This window comes from Quercus suber, unplaced genomic scaffold (genome assembly GCF_002906115.3).
Source record: "Quercus suber isolate HL8 unplaced genomic scaffold, Cork oak 2.0 scaffold_473, whole genome shotgun sequence".
NCBI lineage: Eukaryota > Viridiplantae > Streptophyta > Magnoliopsida > Fagales > Fagaceae > Quercus > Quercus suber.
In genome coordinates, this window is record NW_027069924.1 from 195,782 (window position 1) to 213,703 (window position 17,922).

Below are 17,922 nucleotides of genomic sequence, written 5' to 3' on the forward strand. Positions count from 1 at the left end.
CTCTCTAGGCAAAGGCATATGTAATTGCATTGCCTTGCCTAACAATATGAGAGAAAGAACAACTCTAAAATGAGTTAGCATAAGACACAATGCCTTTTATGATATAAACTCCATGGGAGTTGGACATGTCCCTATCCTTCAAGGAATTAATAATAGACACGGAGTCATCCTCAAAAATTGAGTTTTGGAATCCAACTTCAAGAGAGAAAGCCACTGCACAACGAGCTGCCAACAACTCCACGGTCTCCACAGCTGGTGGTTTCATGATTTTCTTAGAGAGAGCAGCCATAACCTCCCCCTCTAAATTTCGAATCACCACTCCAAGCCCCGCTTCATCATACTCTCCAAACAACTCACCATCAAAATTAATCTTCACAAAATTCACATTAAGAAACCTCCATTTTTCTGCAACTACACTGAGGTTTTTGCTTTTGCCAAAACCAGGATAAATAACCCTGGAGATATTCTTTGGCAAAAACAACTATTCTTTCCACAAGTACCAAATGCCCTTGCATTTGTGACTTATTCCGATGATGCCATACTTGCCAGGCCGTGATTGCAAAAAGAGGAAACAAATTTGGTTTTGTCTGAACTAGCTGCACCAGATCCGAAAAAGAACCCAAAGCAAATTGATTACTGTCCAGCCAACCAAACTTCCTCTACCATACCTAATGGACCTTCTCACATCCCCACAGAGCATGAAGAACACCTTCTGAATTTTTGGAACAACGGTGACAAACATCTTCTTGTAAAATGGTTCTCTTCAACAAATTAACTTTTGTGGGCAAAGGATTTGTACAAGATTTCCATAGAAAATGTTTAATTTTACCTGGAACCTTTAGCTTCCAAATGCCCTTCCAAAAATTTATGTGTGCCTCTCAATTATTCATCTCATCCTCAACAACCAGCAGTTCTTCACACAAAGCGTTGTAACTAGTCTTGACCAAGTAATGGACATTCCTCTCAGTAGGCCAGATCAGGGAATCGGGTTGGGGAGTGGTGCACAGAGGAAGGGATTTTATGAGGTAAGCATCAGGGAGGTAAAAACATTGGTCAATCAGACTCATATTCCACCAACCTGACTGAGGAATAATTAGCACCTCAATAGTGGCATCAGATGCTAGTAAACCTCAGTGTAAGATAATTCTACCCTCATTTGAGTTTGGTAGCAAAAAATGAGCCCAAGGATGACTTTGCTTCAAACACACTGCCATTTGAGAAGTATTTTGCCTTAAAAACTTTGTAAAATAGGGAATCCGTTTCAGGAATCAATCTCCACACTTGCTTTGCTAGCATTGCTTCGTTGAATTTACAAAGATCTTTGAAACCCAAACCTCCCTTCAATTTTGGTTTACACAAGACTTCCTACTTCTTCCAATGGATTTTTCTTCTATCTCCCATTTGACCCCACCAAAATTTTCAAATAAGCATCTCAATATCTTGGCATAGACCCACCGGTAAACGGAAACAACTAATTGCAAAAGTAGGGATGACTTGAACCATTGCCTTCAACAAAACTTCTTTACCCGCTTGAGAAAGCAACTTCTCTTTCCAACCTTGTAGTTTCCCTTACACCCTATCTTTAATATCATTTAGGCTAGCTTTCTTATTTCTTCCTACCACAGTAGGCAAGCCTGAATACTTCTCATATTCTTTAATCTCAAGTACTCCCAAAAAAAAATTTAGTACCTCCTTTGTAGAATCCTGAGACATTCTTACTATAGAAAAGAGTAGTTTTTGCAGAATTTATGTTTTGTCCCGATGCCTTTTCATAGATACTCAAAAGATCTTGAATGGCCTCCACATCCTCCACCCATGCTTGGCAAAAAAGGAGGCTGTCATCTACAAAAATTTACCACTAATCCCGATTAAATATAACATTGTTATTACATCATCCAAACATTGAGGGAGGTGTGACATTGTAATCACCAATGACCTTTACAATAGCATCAAAATAACCAACCATTTAGACCCTGTTCCACTAACTTCTTGCAAATTCTCCTCTACGTTAGAATACGAAAAGATTAATTACTGATATATACTAAGCTTACATCTGATACTGACGTGGATTTCCGGATTGTATGTCCTTATGGGTCATACTTGCCACTGAATTTATTAACTAAGAACAGCAAAATTAGCCACCGCACCAACAATAAATAGTTTGAAGTCTATTTCTTATAATTAACTGGGGACCACTACTAAGGTATGCCCAAATACATCGGTCAAGGTAACACAGCCCACAAGCTTTTTTGAAGTTCTGAATTGAAAATGCTTACATAGAACACCACCTTATAGTTAGTCCCACCATTGCACGTAGATGTGCTTATTGCATCATCCTCAGGATAAGTGTAATCACTCAGGCACTGATCCTTGAAATTTTTGGAATATTTGTAGGACCGCAGATCCCAGAATTGCAATAATATTCATTGGTCTTGAATACAGCACAAGGGTTGTCAACTAAGTCTGGCACAGCGGAACATCTTATTCCTTTAGTGCAGGCACCATTGGTGGGACAAAATTCCATGTGAACATTAAACCAATCAACAAGAGAGATATCAAAGAAATCTAAGTTTTGATATTAGTTAAGAGCAAATTTGGCAAGGGTGTTTGGGGTGCACCAAGTAGCCCACCACAGTAACCGGTCTGGCATCTGCCATGCCCAGACCCATCAAAACTGCACCCAGTTTGGGCCCAAACACGTGCCCCTTTTGTGCCAGCATCCACATCAAGGGGCAAGTCTTGCGTGGGAATCACTTCAAATTGTTCTGCAAGCATACATAATCAATGATAAGGCATACACAAATATGCAGGGAAGAATACAAGAATTAAATCAATAAAGTCTTTACTATGCCCAGATTTCCCAAAGACAAAGGAAAGATAACACTAGAGGTAATCATGCATGCCTCAAATACTAATATTCCAGCACACTCTTCCACGGTGGGATCCTTAAATGTAAGGGAAAAATTTTTGGTGATAATTCAATAGTTACAATGGGGGGAGGGAGGGAACCCTAAACGTCTCCATTGGAAACATCAAAGGTGTCAATTGAACTACAAAGTTCTTAGCTTAAATGTAATGGATAACTTGATGCCTTCTTCCTATTAAGTGAAAACTAGAAAATTTAATGGCAGGAGCAGGACCCTTCCATGGCAAGGATTGACTGATCCTTTTAATGATTAACGGCTTGAGAAAAATATCAATTCCATACTAAAATAGTTACTTTAAGAAAATTTAGTATTTGCACACTTAACAGGTAGACATAACCATACCATATTGTAAAAACTATATTTGTTTTTATGTATAAAAAAATAAATGAAAAGAACAAGAGAAGGGATATTTACTTTACCCCTTATTTTTTTTTATGACATAGGAGAACTTTACTCAAATTAGTTGCACATCGTAGAACATACTATACAATAATCCTCATTGTTAATAAAACTTCTACAAGCAACTGACCCCACCCCAGAACCAATTATTGTGTAATCCAAGAGCTTTTCACCCCTAATGAGCTATGCAGTTTATCCTCATGCCCAAAGGAATTTACTTTACCCCTTTCAAGTGTAATATATGGGATTGAACCAACTAAATATGTATATGGAAACTATTATGCGTTGTTATATAGCCACAGGAAATGCTAGTGTTGAAACAAGCAAAAGTTACCTTGGAAAACTTATCTTGCTGGGCCAGGTGGTACACATCCTCACATTTGACGCACCGTGAGTCCATACACTACGATCAAATCAGAGTATACTTCTGCAACTATGTCAAACAAACTTTCTGCTCTATTTTCTATTGCTTTCAAGATGGACGCTGTCAGGATTTGGTATGCTTGACAATATTGTTACATAACTCTGAGATGCAACACCAAGCTGACAGAAGACAAATTCTTGGCCCAATAACACAATCGGTGAAAAAAATACAAATTGCTTGAAACATTTCTATATTAAAAAATTTAATGACCCATGTGTTTTGTAGGCAATTTAGCTTTAAAGTAGGGAAGGGAAAAAATGACTCTTATGCATACTTGAGATATCCACAAAGCATGTGCTTTGGCCACAGGTTCTCTCCCATGCACAGAAATCAAAGTATATTACAGTGTAACCAATCAAACACCTGTTTTTTTTTTTTTTTTTTCATGCATAATGAGATACAACAGAGTAACCAATCAAACCCTACTAATCCTTGTCCCCTTTGGAAGCCCCATAATCCCTATTATTTTCTAGCCTTTTCCCCTAAACCTAACCCTAAACCCTCAAAACCCAAATACTACCAGATCTGCCCAGAAGTTTTAAATCAGATTTTGTTGTTCCCTATTGTCCTATGTCAACCCCCTCTCTCTCTCCCCTACCCTCTCTTTTTTCTCAAAAAAATAAAAACCTTTAGAAAAGTAAAGGTCTTAACATTTTTGTCAGTACACACCAAATTGTTGTGTAATTTTAAGAATCTTACCTAACACAATGATCACCCCAACAATCAATGAGTGAGTACTCACATGAAGCAGTGCCATGTCGCCATCAGTATGCCCCTGTATTTTGAAGAATCTTTCATATTCAGACACAACAGTATAATGCTGGTTATATGTGACAAATTAAACTTCAAACTTTATTTAAAGGAACAAAAGGCTAAAAATTAAATCGGTACAAAATGATGAACTGTCAGAATTCAGGTTTTTTTTTTTTTTTTTTTTTTTGTGAAGAATTCTATGCTAGCTATTCAAAAACCAGTTGACATGGTAATTTGAGTACCAATAACGTTAAATGTGATTTAGAGACATAAGCAGCACTCTGATTTAGGACGCAGCACCAAGAACAATGAAATAAAAATAAGCCATAGAATCAACATATCCTTCAGAACTGACAATGATAGGTCTCCCTGTATGATATTGGCTCACAAGCCTGTCACACTACACTAACTAAAGAACCTAATGGACAATTATTCCTTACTTTTGTGCCCTTGAACTCATTATTATTGTTTAAAGGTATCGTGATGGATGATGATAGTGCCAGTAAGGATTACCAAAGTCATTTTTTGTTTAAAGTAAACCTGAACTTGAAGGTGACCAATAACTTAAAAGGTACATAATAGTATGGAAGACACATTGTAAGATAATTCCATTTTTTTGGATAATTAATTACACTTCATTGAAGAAATACAAAGGCCAAAGCACGTGTACTAAGGTAGGCAGGAGAGCAAAAAAAATTAAAATGGAAAACCCTTGAAGCATTAGTCCACCCAAGCAAAGTCTGGAATAAAGAGATCTTCAAGTCTTGAATTGACCTTTTGGTTACTTCAAAGTTCCGAGCGTTCCTCTCCCTCCAAATACCCCACCTCAGACAGTGGGGGGACCATGTTCCAAATCACCCCATTTCTATTTTTAATAAACTTGCCTGGCCAGCTAGCTAGAAGCTCCACTACTCCTTTTTTATGGGTAATAAAACTTTTATTGAAAAAATGAACATTGTGTTCATGATGATGAACACTCTAGACATGAAGAAAATATAAAAAGCTCAAGAGCTAACAGCTAACAGATTGTAGGAAAGCAGAAATTGAAATACATTGTGTAAAACCCTAAATACGAGCCCACTGAAATAAACTACCAAAAATAAGATGTTTTAAAAGTGGCTAGAAGCTCCACTACATCCTTGGGCATGACCTAATAAAGCCCAAAAAGAGTAAATACCATACTTCACAGCTCTCCAGCAATACCACCATCAAAATTGATTTAATCATTCCTTCCTACTTCAGAATTTTTTGTTCCGAACTCATCCATTAAAGTAGAATCCAGGCATCCATGATCATCCCCACCAGAGGGGGAGAAAGGCTCTTCCAAGATTAAAAGGGCTCCTCATGCAGGAGGCAGTGAGAAGACATACGTATCAAGGGCAATTATGTAATTTCTTAATATTCTAGAATGGGCTGTGCTTATAGTCCATTGGGTCTTACTTTAGTTTTATTTTAATTTTGATTATTTAGTTGGGCTTAGTAGTAAAAGCCTAAGTCCAAGTTCAAGTCTTATTAGGGTTTTAAGAAATCCCAGTTCAACTAGGATTAGGTATCAGTCTTCTACTTAAAGAGTTGTAGTACTTTCTATTAAGGTGGTGAAGGATGAATGTTTTCAGAATTTAAGAGTTATGAAGCTTTCTTTATGGTTTGTGTGATGCAACCTTCTTTTGAGTTGTGATGCCTAGAATTTATCTATTTTCTTTAATTTTATTAATCACGGTTACTATTCACAACACTGTTCACAGCACTCAAATCTTGATTTTCACTTCTTCTTTTTTTTCATTCTCAAACCCTATTAATCCTTGTCCCCTTTGGAACCCCTATAATCCCTATTATTTTCTAGTCTATTCCCTACCAAAACCTAACCCTAATTCTTCAAAACCCAAGCTATACCAGATCTGCCCTGTTGTTCTAAATCAGATTTTGTTGTTCACCTTGTCCTACGTCAGTTCCTCTCCATTTCCTTATCACTGCATTGAGTCCAGTTGGATTAACATAACCTTTTATGTAAGCAATACAATTTTGTTAGGAAATTCCAATAACACGGAACTAATGACGTAATTTCTCATTTAACGTCTTCAAATCTATCATCGATCCCAAAATTCATCTGTGCACTTAGGAAATGCTTCCAATTAAAATCAAGAAAAAAAGTGTGACTAATAACAACAAAACTAATAACGCAGATATATAAGCAAACCTTGTAAATTTCCATCCCCAGCCACCAATTTTCCTATAATGAACACCATATTAAACAGGAAGCCCCGGTCCAAAGTCAGCTTTCCTCCAACTATTTCCACAATTTACGTTCTCCTCCATCAGCTACCTAAAACCCCACTTGTTCCAATACCTACAAAAAACCATAAATACTCAAAACCCCAACTCACAAGTAAAAAAATTAAAACAATCCACATTTGCTCTGCATTATATATATATATATAGAGAGAGAGAGAGAGAGAGAGAGAGAGAGAGAGAGAGAGAGATTATAAATTCAACATGTGCAATTATAATTTATTCACCAGTGGTCTAGGTCAAATTTGCTTTGTCAACTTGTATTTAAAAAGTTGTATTTTTCTCACCTAAAGTTTAATTTCTTACTAAAAGTTAACCCAAAATCATTAAAGAAAATTAAGTGTTTAAATGGATTTATTTGAAATGTAAACTCAAAAAATAAAAATACCTGGTTACAATTGGAATCACATTTCACAAACACATTTAAGTACAGTAGAAATTAACATTTTACCACAAATGGGTAAAGTATCATTAACCAAGTTTTTTTTAAAAGAAACAAATGACCCTGTTGAGAGTAGAATCAATTTTGAATTTGCTGAAATTGATCTTCTTTAGGCATGATTTGGCACCTTGTACAACGATCTACAAGTTCAAAAGATATCACCTTTGAGTACAATATAGAAATGTTCAAGAAGCACATTCCTCCGATCAACCTCACCTCTTGTTTTGAAAATAATACTATCAAAGGTACAAAAAGTGGCAAAATTGCCAATTGAAGAAAGCTGCATGGTTTGACAAAATGACAGTCAAACAAAAAGCCAATGATCTGGCAATTAAAAATAAAATGGACCATTTGCAGTTTGTGTACCTGTGATACCTGCAGTGTGCAACAATTTGAAGCATCAATAAATGGAATTGAACTCATGAGTAGCTTCTCCATCCAGATTACCAAAGCTGTAGCCATGGCTATTACCAACACTTGCTGACCCCACTACTGAAGCTTCAACCTTCTATGTTTAAAATTCCCAAAGAAGAGTAAGCACGTGAGTTAGCGTCAACACTCTTGATATTTCAGCTTGACTAAGCAGGCTGTTTACACTATATAAGGCCAAAGATACGAAACAGCACTGCAAGCAAGATACACTTTCCCTTTGCTAAGCAATCATGTTGCTTCAACTTCCTATGCTATCTGCTTCATAAGATTACCAGGATCCTCAGAATCTGGATCAATTAGGTTCCCAATCACCATGTCACTCAAAGTAGTATCATCTGGCACCCATCTGGAGCAGATCATACCCTCCAAAATCAGCGTTGCTTCATCAATTCTGCCAGCCTGATGGAAAGAACGGACTAAATTGCTACATGTACTAAGATTGGGCTTAAACCCTTTCTCTCTTATTTCATCAAATAGCTTAGAAGCTCCAGAAAGATCTCCCTTCTTGCAATGAGCATCAAGAAGTGAATCATAAACAGTTCCCCTTGTCAACATACCTTTACCCAAGATCTCATCTCTCAACTTATATGCTTCCACCAAATTATTTTCCTTACAAAGAGCATCAATCGTTATGATGTAACAGCATTCATCAGGCTCAATACCCTTTGCCAACATTCCTTCAAACAATGTAAAAACCTCAGATAATTTCTGCAATTTTCTGTAACCATACATAAGTGAGGTGTAGGTTACAACATCTGGCATTATATCTCTCCCCTGCATCTCCAAGAAGAGCTTGTTTGCCTCCTCCATCTTCCCTGCCTTGGAATGCCAGTCAATCACAGTTGTATAGGTCACATGATCAGGCTTTATCTCTTTATCAATCATTTCTTGCAACAATTGGTTTGCTTCTTGCAGCTTATTTGCCTTGCATAATCCATCAATTAAAGTGTTGTAAGAAAGAGTAGTAGCAAAGCCCTTCTGCTCAATTTCGCGGAAGAGTTTCAGAGCCCTTTCCATTTCTCCTTCCTTGCAACACCCATAGAGAAGAGAATTATAGACATAACTATGCGGCCCAATCCCCTTTGACAGCATCTCATCAAATAAACAAAATGCCTCCATTAGATTACCACATTTGCAGTATCCATCTATCATTGTGGAGTAGGTTACATTGTCAAGTTTGAAACTCCTTTCTGAGACACCACCAAACAATTTTCTAGCTCTCTGAATATTACCTGACTTGCACAGCCCATCAATCAATGCATTGAAGATAAAAATATTTGGATCCACCCCTTCACATTGCATTTCATTATAAAGCTGGAAAGCTTCCTCAACCTCACCTTGCTTGCACAACCCAGAGATGAGAGTGCTGTAACAGACAACATCAGGAACCAAACCCTTTTTTTTCATTTCAGAGAATACATCAATGGCCTCTTTAATTTTCGCACTCCTCAAGAGGCCATTAATAAAGACACTGTATGTTTGCACATCTGGAAGCACACGCAGCGCAAGTGTGCGTCGAAATGTTGCAAAAGCTTCCATAACGTTTCCTGCCTTGAAGTGCCCATCAATCAAGACAGTGTAAACAAGATTGTTCGGCATTAAACCACAACCAAGCATCTCATTAAAATATTTGGTTGCTTCCTGCATTCTTCCTACCCTACTGAATCCACAGATGAAAGCCCCATAAGTAACAGCATCTGGGGTCAGACCCCTTCCTAGAATTTCAGTGAAGCATGCCTTTACCTCTTCCATCTTTCCAGCTCTGCTGAGAAACGTTATTATATGGTTGTAGCAAAATATGTCTGGCGCAACTCCTTTATCACTCATTTCTTTCAAAATCCTTCTTGCCTCTTCAATTGTCCCCTCACGGACATAGCCCATAATAAGAGATCTGTAAATCACGGCATTAGGCTTCAAGCCTTTTGCAACCATTTCCCCTAAGAGGCCATTAGCTAGTGCAATATTGTTATGAAGACACATTTCATGGATAATTGTACAGTATGTGGCAACTGTGGGCACCATGCTCCTGGTCTCCATCTCACAAAGTAGTTCATATGCCCTGCCTATGTTATGCTCCTGACAAAACCCTTCGATCAACCAACTATAAGTTTGGGAGTTCGGTTTGCAACCCATTCTGATCATCTCATCAACAATTTCAAGGGACTTCTCCATGTTTCCGTACTTACAAACACCACGAACAAGCATATTGTATGTACTTATGTTTAGCTGCATACCACAAGAAACCATTTCATTCTTAAGTCGCAAAACCTCATCTATATTTCCTTCCCTCAAGAAACCATCAATAAAAACCAAGTATGTGACATCATTAAGCTTCAAACCTCTCTGCTTCATTTCTTCCAACATCAGTTTTGCATCTTTCAATTTCCCCCCATTGCAAAGTCCGTTAATAATTACATTGTAAGTATGCGTATCCGGGACTAATCCCATTTCAAACATTGACATTTTCAGCTCAATAGCTTCAGCTATTGCACCAACTCGGCACATTCCGTCAATAACCACATTGTAGATAAACAAATTAGGACTACATCCCTTCTCCCTAATTTCATGAAGAACCCTTTTGGCCCCCATTATATCCCCAGCCTTACATAGCGCGCCGACTAAACTTGTATAAGTATAAAGATCAAACTCCATCTTAGCATCCCGCATCCCATTATACACCTTCCAAAACAATCCCATCATATTAGCTTTCAACAAATCTTTCAATAAAGCATTACAACACCTCAAACTGGGCATAATGTGACCGCTTTTGGCACCCAAAAAAACATTTGCCGCACCACCCAACATGCCCATCTTCTTATAACTATCAATCAATATATCAAACACCACAGGATTAGAACCTCTATTTCTAAAGTAACAAAGAACCGAATCGAAAACCAACAAACACGACCCGGAATGTGTTCTTATCATTTGCTGTAACAACCTACTAGCGGGTCCAAGGAGATTGGAATTGCATAACAAAACAGCAAGAATAGAGAAAGAATCTAAATTCTGAGCAATACCCATTTGGGATTTGGACCAGTTGAAGAAATCTAAGAGGCGTTTGGGGTCACCCACCTGGTTTTGGTGCAGAACAAACCGAACAACTTCTGGGTTTAGATTCATGGGTATGTCTGAGGACGCCATGAAATACCGCCAGTTGTCATGTCCAAGAAAGTTAGAGATTTCCCAGGAAATGTCTTGGATATCTTTGGTATTGGTGATGCTACAAAAGCCAATAGATTTGAAGGGTCTTCTTCTTTGATCTGGGTTGAGAAATGGGTATCTGAGTGAGAGCCTCCACATGACGCTACACTAACCTATTTGCTTTTAGCTTTGTAATACTAAACTAATTTGAAAGCAACACCAACTCTTCTCCACTGCGTTTCGAATCCACACAAGTCACAAACCCCTCTGCCGGATCATGGGTTGCGGGTTTGGGTACTATACCAGAAAGAAGAAGAATTTTTTTTTTTTTAGAAATGTAGGCTGTTTGTACGTGTTTTTAAGGAGGAAATACGTAACTATTTTTTTTTCTATAACTATCTAGTTAGTTGGTCCGGTTCGGAAACTATATTGATTAGTAGCATCTCAAGTCTCACAAAGTCGAGTTGTGCGCTCATACCTCGAGTCTTTGAGGCTCGGTTTTTATAGTTTGACCTGACCTAGTTCCACGTGGCATTCCACATGGAACTCGAGTTTCTGATACTCGAGGTCTATGTGGCGTTTACGTGGACCTCGAGTCTCAGAAACTCGATTTCCAAATCAAAAAAATTTGAAAAAATTTCAAGTATCCAAGTCTCTCATCTACAAACCAAAATACCCAAAAAAAAAAAAAAAATCAGATCACACAGAGAGAGAAAGAATCTAGAAAAAGATGCTGAAATACCATATATGTGTTCATCAGGAAAAAAAAAAAAAAAAAACCCAAAAACAAGCTCCAGGCCGGCAAGCCCCAGGCGGCGCGACCGGCGCCGCAGTGCGGCAGGGTCGCGCGTGACCAGGGCTCGCGCGGCCCGAGTCGCAGCGGTCACGCGAGCCCTGGGTCTCGCAGGCGCGCGACCGCTGCGACCTGGGCCGCGTGAGCCCTGGGTCGCCCGACCTGGCGCACTGCGGCCCTGTCGTGCCGGCCTGGAGCTTGTTTCTGGGTTTTTTTTTTTTTTTTTTTTTTTCTTCTTTTGGCTTTCGGCTTCTTTCTTCTTCTTCGAGGTTTTTTTTTTTTCTTCATGCTCTGATTTCTTTCTGGGTGGCTGTGGTTTATATATGGGCTTAGACCTCGAGTCTCAGAAACTCGAGGTCCATGTGGGATGCCACGTGGAACTAGGCCAGGTCAAACTATAAAAACCGAGCCTCAAAGACTCGAGGTATGAGCGCACAACTCGACTTTCTGAGACTCGAGATGCTACTAATCAATATAGTTTCCGAACCGAACCAACTAACTAGATAGTTATAGAAAAAAAAAATAGTTACCTATTTCCTCCTGTTTTTAAATAAACAGTTTTCAATTTTTTTGAAATTACTATGTGAAAATATTAGTAATGTTGTTTAAAAATTGAAAATATATGTTCAAGTTGATGTATCAGATGGCCCATAATTTTTTGATGTGGTTCTTTTTTCTATTTTTTTTTTAAGGAAATATTATTCATATTTAACTTTAGCTACCTGTTCAAAATTTCCTTATTCGGGTATGTAAAGTTTCATAGGTTTATATATTGATTTTTTTTTTTTATAATACATACACATCAATAATTGGGGTCGAGAGTCGATGGATTTAAATCCCGAATGTCTATTCCGATAGAAACCTCAAAAATATCAATTGAATTACGAGACTTTGAGTTATAAATTGTTTATAAAAGTAGTTATTTTGATTTTCTATGAATTTTTGCACTTTGGGTTTATAAATATTAATAAAAATTTTCTTTTGTTATGTTATATTACAAAGATTTGGTGAATTTAATGATAAAAAGAATGTTAAAAATCTTGTAACTCAATTGACACTTATTAGTATTTTCAATGAATATGTTCAAAGTACTTCTAATCTCAATATTAACACTAACGTTTTCTTTTGGAGGGGTGTGTTTGCTAAAACTATTTAGGTGAATTACTTTTGGGTTTGGGTTGATCTTCTCTATAAGAAAAAAAAAGATTATTTTTAAATGATATACTAACATAAAAAAAATGAACACGCTCAATGCAAATTTAGTATATATGTTTTGTGCAAGGTCTCATCGCATTTTTGTGTATTTCGGCAATTGTTGAAGACATAAATTTAAATGGACAGATGCATAAATTACGAGTTGGGATAAATTGGAAAATTAGGGGGAAAATAAAAAGAAAAGCCTCGAATCATTAGTATCATTGGGATAAATCCACCTAGCATCAAGATCTAAAGCGTCATAGAATGAAGGGATTAGAGACATGGCAGCATTTTGTCCATCATAAAATTTACCTATCATCAAGATTGAGGTTTATGCATTTGTCCAGGGTAAAATCTTATCGGATTATTTTCCTGATTTTAATTTGCCAATACCATTTCCCCTAAGAGGCCATTAGCTAGTGCAATATTGTTATGAAGACACATTTCATGGATAATTGTACAGTATGTGGCAACTGTGGGCACCATGCTCCTGGTCTCCATCTCACAAAGTAGTTCATATGCCCTGCCTATGTTATGCTCCTGACAAAACCCTTCGATCAACCAACTATAAGTTTGGGAGTTCGGTTTGCAACCCATTCTGATCATCTCATCAACAATTTCAAGGGACTTCTCCATGTTTCCGTACTTACAAACACCACGAACAAGCATATTGTATGTACTTATGTTTAGCCGCATACCACAAGAATCCATTTCATTCTTAAGTCGCAAAACCTCATCTATATTTCCTTCCCTCAAGAAACCATCAATAAAAACCAAGTATGTGACATCATTAAGCTTCAAACCTCTCTGCTTCATTTCTTCCAACATCAGTTTTGCATCTTTCAATTTCCCCCCATTGCAAAGTCCGTTAATAATTACATTGTAAGTATGTGTATCCGGGACTAATCCCATTTCAAACATTGACTTTTTCAGCTCAATAGCTTCAGCTATTGCACCAACTCGGCACATTCCATCAATAACCACATTGTAGATAAACAAATTAGGACTACATCCCTTCTCCCTAATTTCATGAAGAACCCTTTTGGCCCCCATTATATCCCCAGCCTTACATAGCGCGCCAACTAAACTTGTATAAGTATAAAGATCAAACACCATCTTAGCATCCCGCATCCCATTATACACCTTCCAAAACGATTCCATCATATTAGCTTTCAACAAATCTTTCAATAAAGCATTACAACACCTCAAACTGGGCATAATGTGACCGCTTTTGGCACCCAAAAAAACATTTGCCGCATCACCCAACATGCCCATCTTCTTATAACTATCAATCAATATATCAAACACCACAGGATTAGAACCTCTATTTCTAAAGCAACAAAGAACCGAATCGAAAACCAACAAACACGACCCGTAATGTGTTCTTATCATTTGCTGTAACAACCTACTAGCGGGTCCAAGGAGATTGGAATTGCATAACAAAACAGCTAGAATAGAGAAAGAATCTAAATTCTGAGCAATACCCATTTGGGATTTGGACCAGTTGAAGAAATCTAAGAGGCGTTTGGGGTCACCCACCTGGTTTTGGTGCAGAACAAACCGAACAACTTCTGGGTTTAGCTTCATGGGTATGTCTGAGGACGCCATGAAAGACCGCCAGTTGTCATGTCCAAGAAAGTTAGAGATTTCCCAGGAAATTTCTTGGATATCTTTGGTATTGGTGATGCTACAAAAGCCAATAGATTTGAAGGGTCTTCTTCTTTGATCTGGGTTGAGAAATGGGTATCTGAGTGAGAGCCTCCACATGACGCTACACTACCTATTTGCTTTTAGCTTTGTAATACTAAACTAATTTGAAAGCAACACCAACTCCTCTCCTCTGCGTTTCGAATCCACACAAGTCACAAACCCCTCTGCCGGATCATGGGTTGCGGGTTTGGGTACTATACCAGAAAGAAGAAGAATTTTTTTTTTTTTTTAGAAATGTAGGCTTTTTGTACGTGTTTTTAAATAAACAATTTTCAATTTTTTTAAAATTACGTATAAATTAAAAAGTGTGTGAAAATATGTGGAAAATATTAGTAATATTGGTTAAAAGTTGAAAATATATGTTCAAGCTGATGTATCACACGGCCCATAATTTTTTGATGTGGTTCTTTTTTCTATTTTTTTAAGGAAATATTATTCATATTTAACTTTAGATACTTGTTCAAAATTTCCTTATTCGGGTATGTAAAGTTTCATAGGTTTATATATTGATTTTTTTTTTTTTTATAATACATACACATCAATAATTGGGGTTGAGAGTCGATGGATTTAAATCCTGAATGTCTATTCCGATAGAAACCTCAAAAATATCAATTGAATTACGAGACTTTGAGTTATAAATTGTTTATAAAAGTAGTTATTTTGATTTTCTATGAATTTTTGCACTTTGGGTTTATAAATATTAATAAAAAATTTCTTTTGTTATGTTATATTACAAAGATTTGGTGAATTTAATGATAAAAAGAATGTTAAAAATCTTGTAACTCAATTGACACTTATTAGTATTTTCAATGAATATGGTCAAAGTACTTCTAATCTCAATATTAACACTAACGTTTTTTTTGGAGGGGTGTGTTTGCTAAAACTATTTAGGTGAATTAATTTTGGGTTTGGGTTGATCTTCTCTATAAGAAAAAAAAAGATTATTTTTAAATGATATACTAACATAAAAAAAATGAACACGCTCAATGCAAATTTAGTATATATGTTTTGTGCAAGGTTTCATCGCATTTTTGTGTATTTCGGCAATTGTTGAAGACATAAATTTAAATGGACAGATGCATAAATTACGAGTTGGGATAAATTGGAAAATTAGGGGGAAAATAAAAAGAAAAGCCTCGAATCATTAGTATCATTGGGATAAATCCACCTAGCATCAAGATCTAAAGCGTCATAGAATGAAGGGATTAGAGACATGGCAGCATTTTGTCCATCATAAAATTTACCTATCATCAAGATTGAGGTTTATGCATTTGTCCAGAGTAAAATCTTATCGGATTATTTTCTTGATTTTAATTTGCCAATATTTTAAAAGACTTAGAACATACACAAAGGCATTTTGTTTAGAGCCCAAACGTACCATTTCCTTTCCTTTCTTTTTGTTTTACTAGCATTTTGCAACCAAAAAAAACCCAACTACCATCAAGATGGAGGTTTATGCATTTGTCCAAGGTAAAGTCTTAAAAATTATTTTCTTGATTTTAACTCGTCAATACTTTAAAAATACTTTGAACATACACAAAGGTATTTTGTTTAGAGCCTAAACATAACATTTCCTTTCCTTTGGTTTTAGCGGCATTTTGTCCACAGTAAAATCTACCTAGCATCAAGATTGAGGCTTATACATTTGTATGCACTTAGCCAATGTAAAATCTTATCAACTTATTTTCTTGATGTTAATCCGTCAATATTTTAAGAAGACATTGAACATACACAGAGGCATCTTGTTTAGAGCCTAAAAATACCATTTCCTTTTCTCTTGTTTTAGCAGCATTTTGACCACTGTAAAATCCACCTAGCATCAAGATTGAGATTTATGTATTTATCCAGCGTAAAATCTTATCAAATTATTTTCTTGATTTCAAATTGCCAATATTTTAAAAAAGATTTTGAACATACACACAGGCATTTTGTTTAGAGCCTGAACGTACCATTTCCTTTCCTTTTATTTTAGTGAAATTTTGTCCGTTGTAAAATCCACCTAGCATTAAGATTGAGGTTTATGCATTTGACCGGCGTAAAATCTTATCAAATTACTTTCTTAATTTTAACCAGACAATATTTTAAAAATAATTTGAACATAGATGGAAGCATTTTGTTTAGAATCTGAACATACTATTTCCTTTCCTTTTGTTTTAGCACACTCTTACATAGGCGGAGGTAATTTGTTTACAGCCTAAACTTTACCTTTCCTTTCCTTTTCTTTTTTGGTAGGAAGCTGTAACTTTCATTAAAAAGAAATAAATTCAATACATCTTGAGCCAAAATGGCTTCAAGCATACTAGGATTTTCCTTTATTCAAGTCACATAATGTCAATATGTTTTGCATATTAAGCCAAGTAATGTGCATGCTAGTTTACCTTTCGCTTCATGTGGTTCAGTTGCGCCATTCTGAATTCCTTCAATTTTTCCTGTGCTCCAAAACAATGTTTAAGATATTGACTGGAGGTTCCCTGACCCTAATCATAGCATCAAAGATTATCTTGGAGTCACACTCAAACATGGCATCCAAAATACCTGCATCCCCCGCAAATAGCACTCCCTCCTCCTCCAAAGCCATAGCCTCATCCTCAAGCAGCCCAAAAGGTCGTTGAAAGTTCTTGCTTATTGATGCCTCTACCCTCCCCTCATGGACCCGTACAACTGCCCCCATTCCTGCCGACTGTGAAGCTTGAAAAACTGCACCATCCACTTTGAATTTGTACCACGGTGCTCTAGGAGGGCTCCATTGTATGTTATCATGACACACGGGCAAAGTCACCTTGAATTTTGCTAACTGAAATTCCTCCATTAGAAACCGAGCTTTGTGTAGAATCGACGAGTTTTGTTGTCGAGGCTTGCCCTGCCTTACTTCATTACGGCTGAACCACATACTCCAAGCAATTGTGACAATTAGGCCTAGCATATTGTCATTCATGTTCTAGAAATTTTTTGCATGCTAAAGTAAGTCTTCAGACTCCATTAAGTGAGCTCCCCTGGGGTCAAAAGGAATGCATGATAGTTCCCAAACTTCACACGCCGTTTTGCATTCCTAGAATAGATGTCCACCATTCTTCGCTGCCGTGCCACAAGCTTCAAATGTAGGGTCATCAATTATTCATCTATGGCATAGATTAACCTTTGTGAGGACAATATTTTTGCACGCCCACCATGCAAAAGACTTGATTTTGTTGAGTATGTTGAGGCTCCACATCCATTTCTAGAAATTCCGTTGACCTTGGTCATTGGAGGACTCACCTGGGCTTCAGTTGGAGGACAAATATACAGCCACCTTGTATGCACTTCTAACTGTAAACTTTCCTTTAGGAGTGTAGGCACACAAAATCCGGTCTCTAGGAAGCTTAGAATAGACGGGGATGCCTAGTATAGAGTATAGTCGTGGCATCTGCATGGC

The 17,922-nt window shown here is 37.1% G+C and overlaps 1 protein-coding gene across 1 annotated transcript; it reads right to left on the bottom strand.

Moving 5' to 3' along the window:
- Positions 1-1,843: 1,843 nt before the first annotated feature.
- On the bottom strand, positions 1,844-14,707 carry LOC112030938 (pentatricopeptide repeat-containing protein At5g61990, mitochondrial-like). Its single transcript, XM_065762782.1, has 5 exons — positions 13,194-14,707; positions 7,601-10,978; positions 6,701-6,850; positions 3,661-4,525; positions 1,844-2,765 (listed from the first exon to the last, which is right to left on the bottom strand). The coding sequence occupies exons 1-2, from the start codon at positions 14,565-14,567 to the stop codon at positions 7,913-7,915; spliced, it is 4,440 nt and encodes a 1,479-aa protein (XP_065618854.1). The 5' UTR covers positions 14,568-14,707; the 3' UTR covers positions 1,844-2,765; positions 3,661-4,525; positions 6,701-6,850; positions 7,601-7,912.
- Between the last annotated feature and the right edge of the window lie 3,215 nt (positions 14,708-17,922).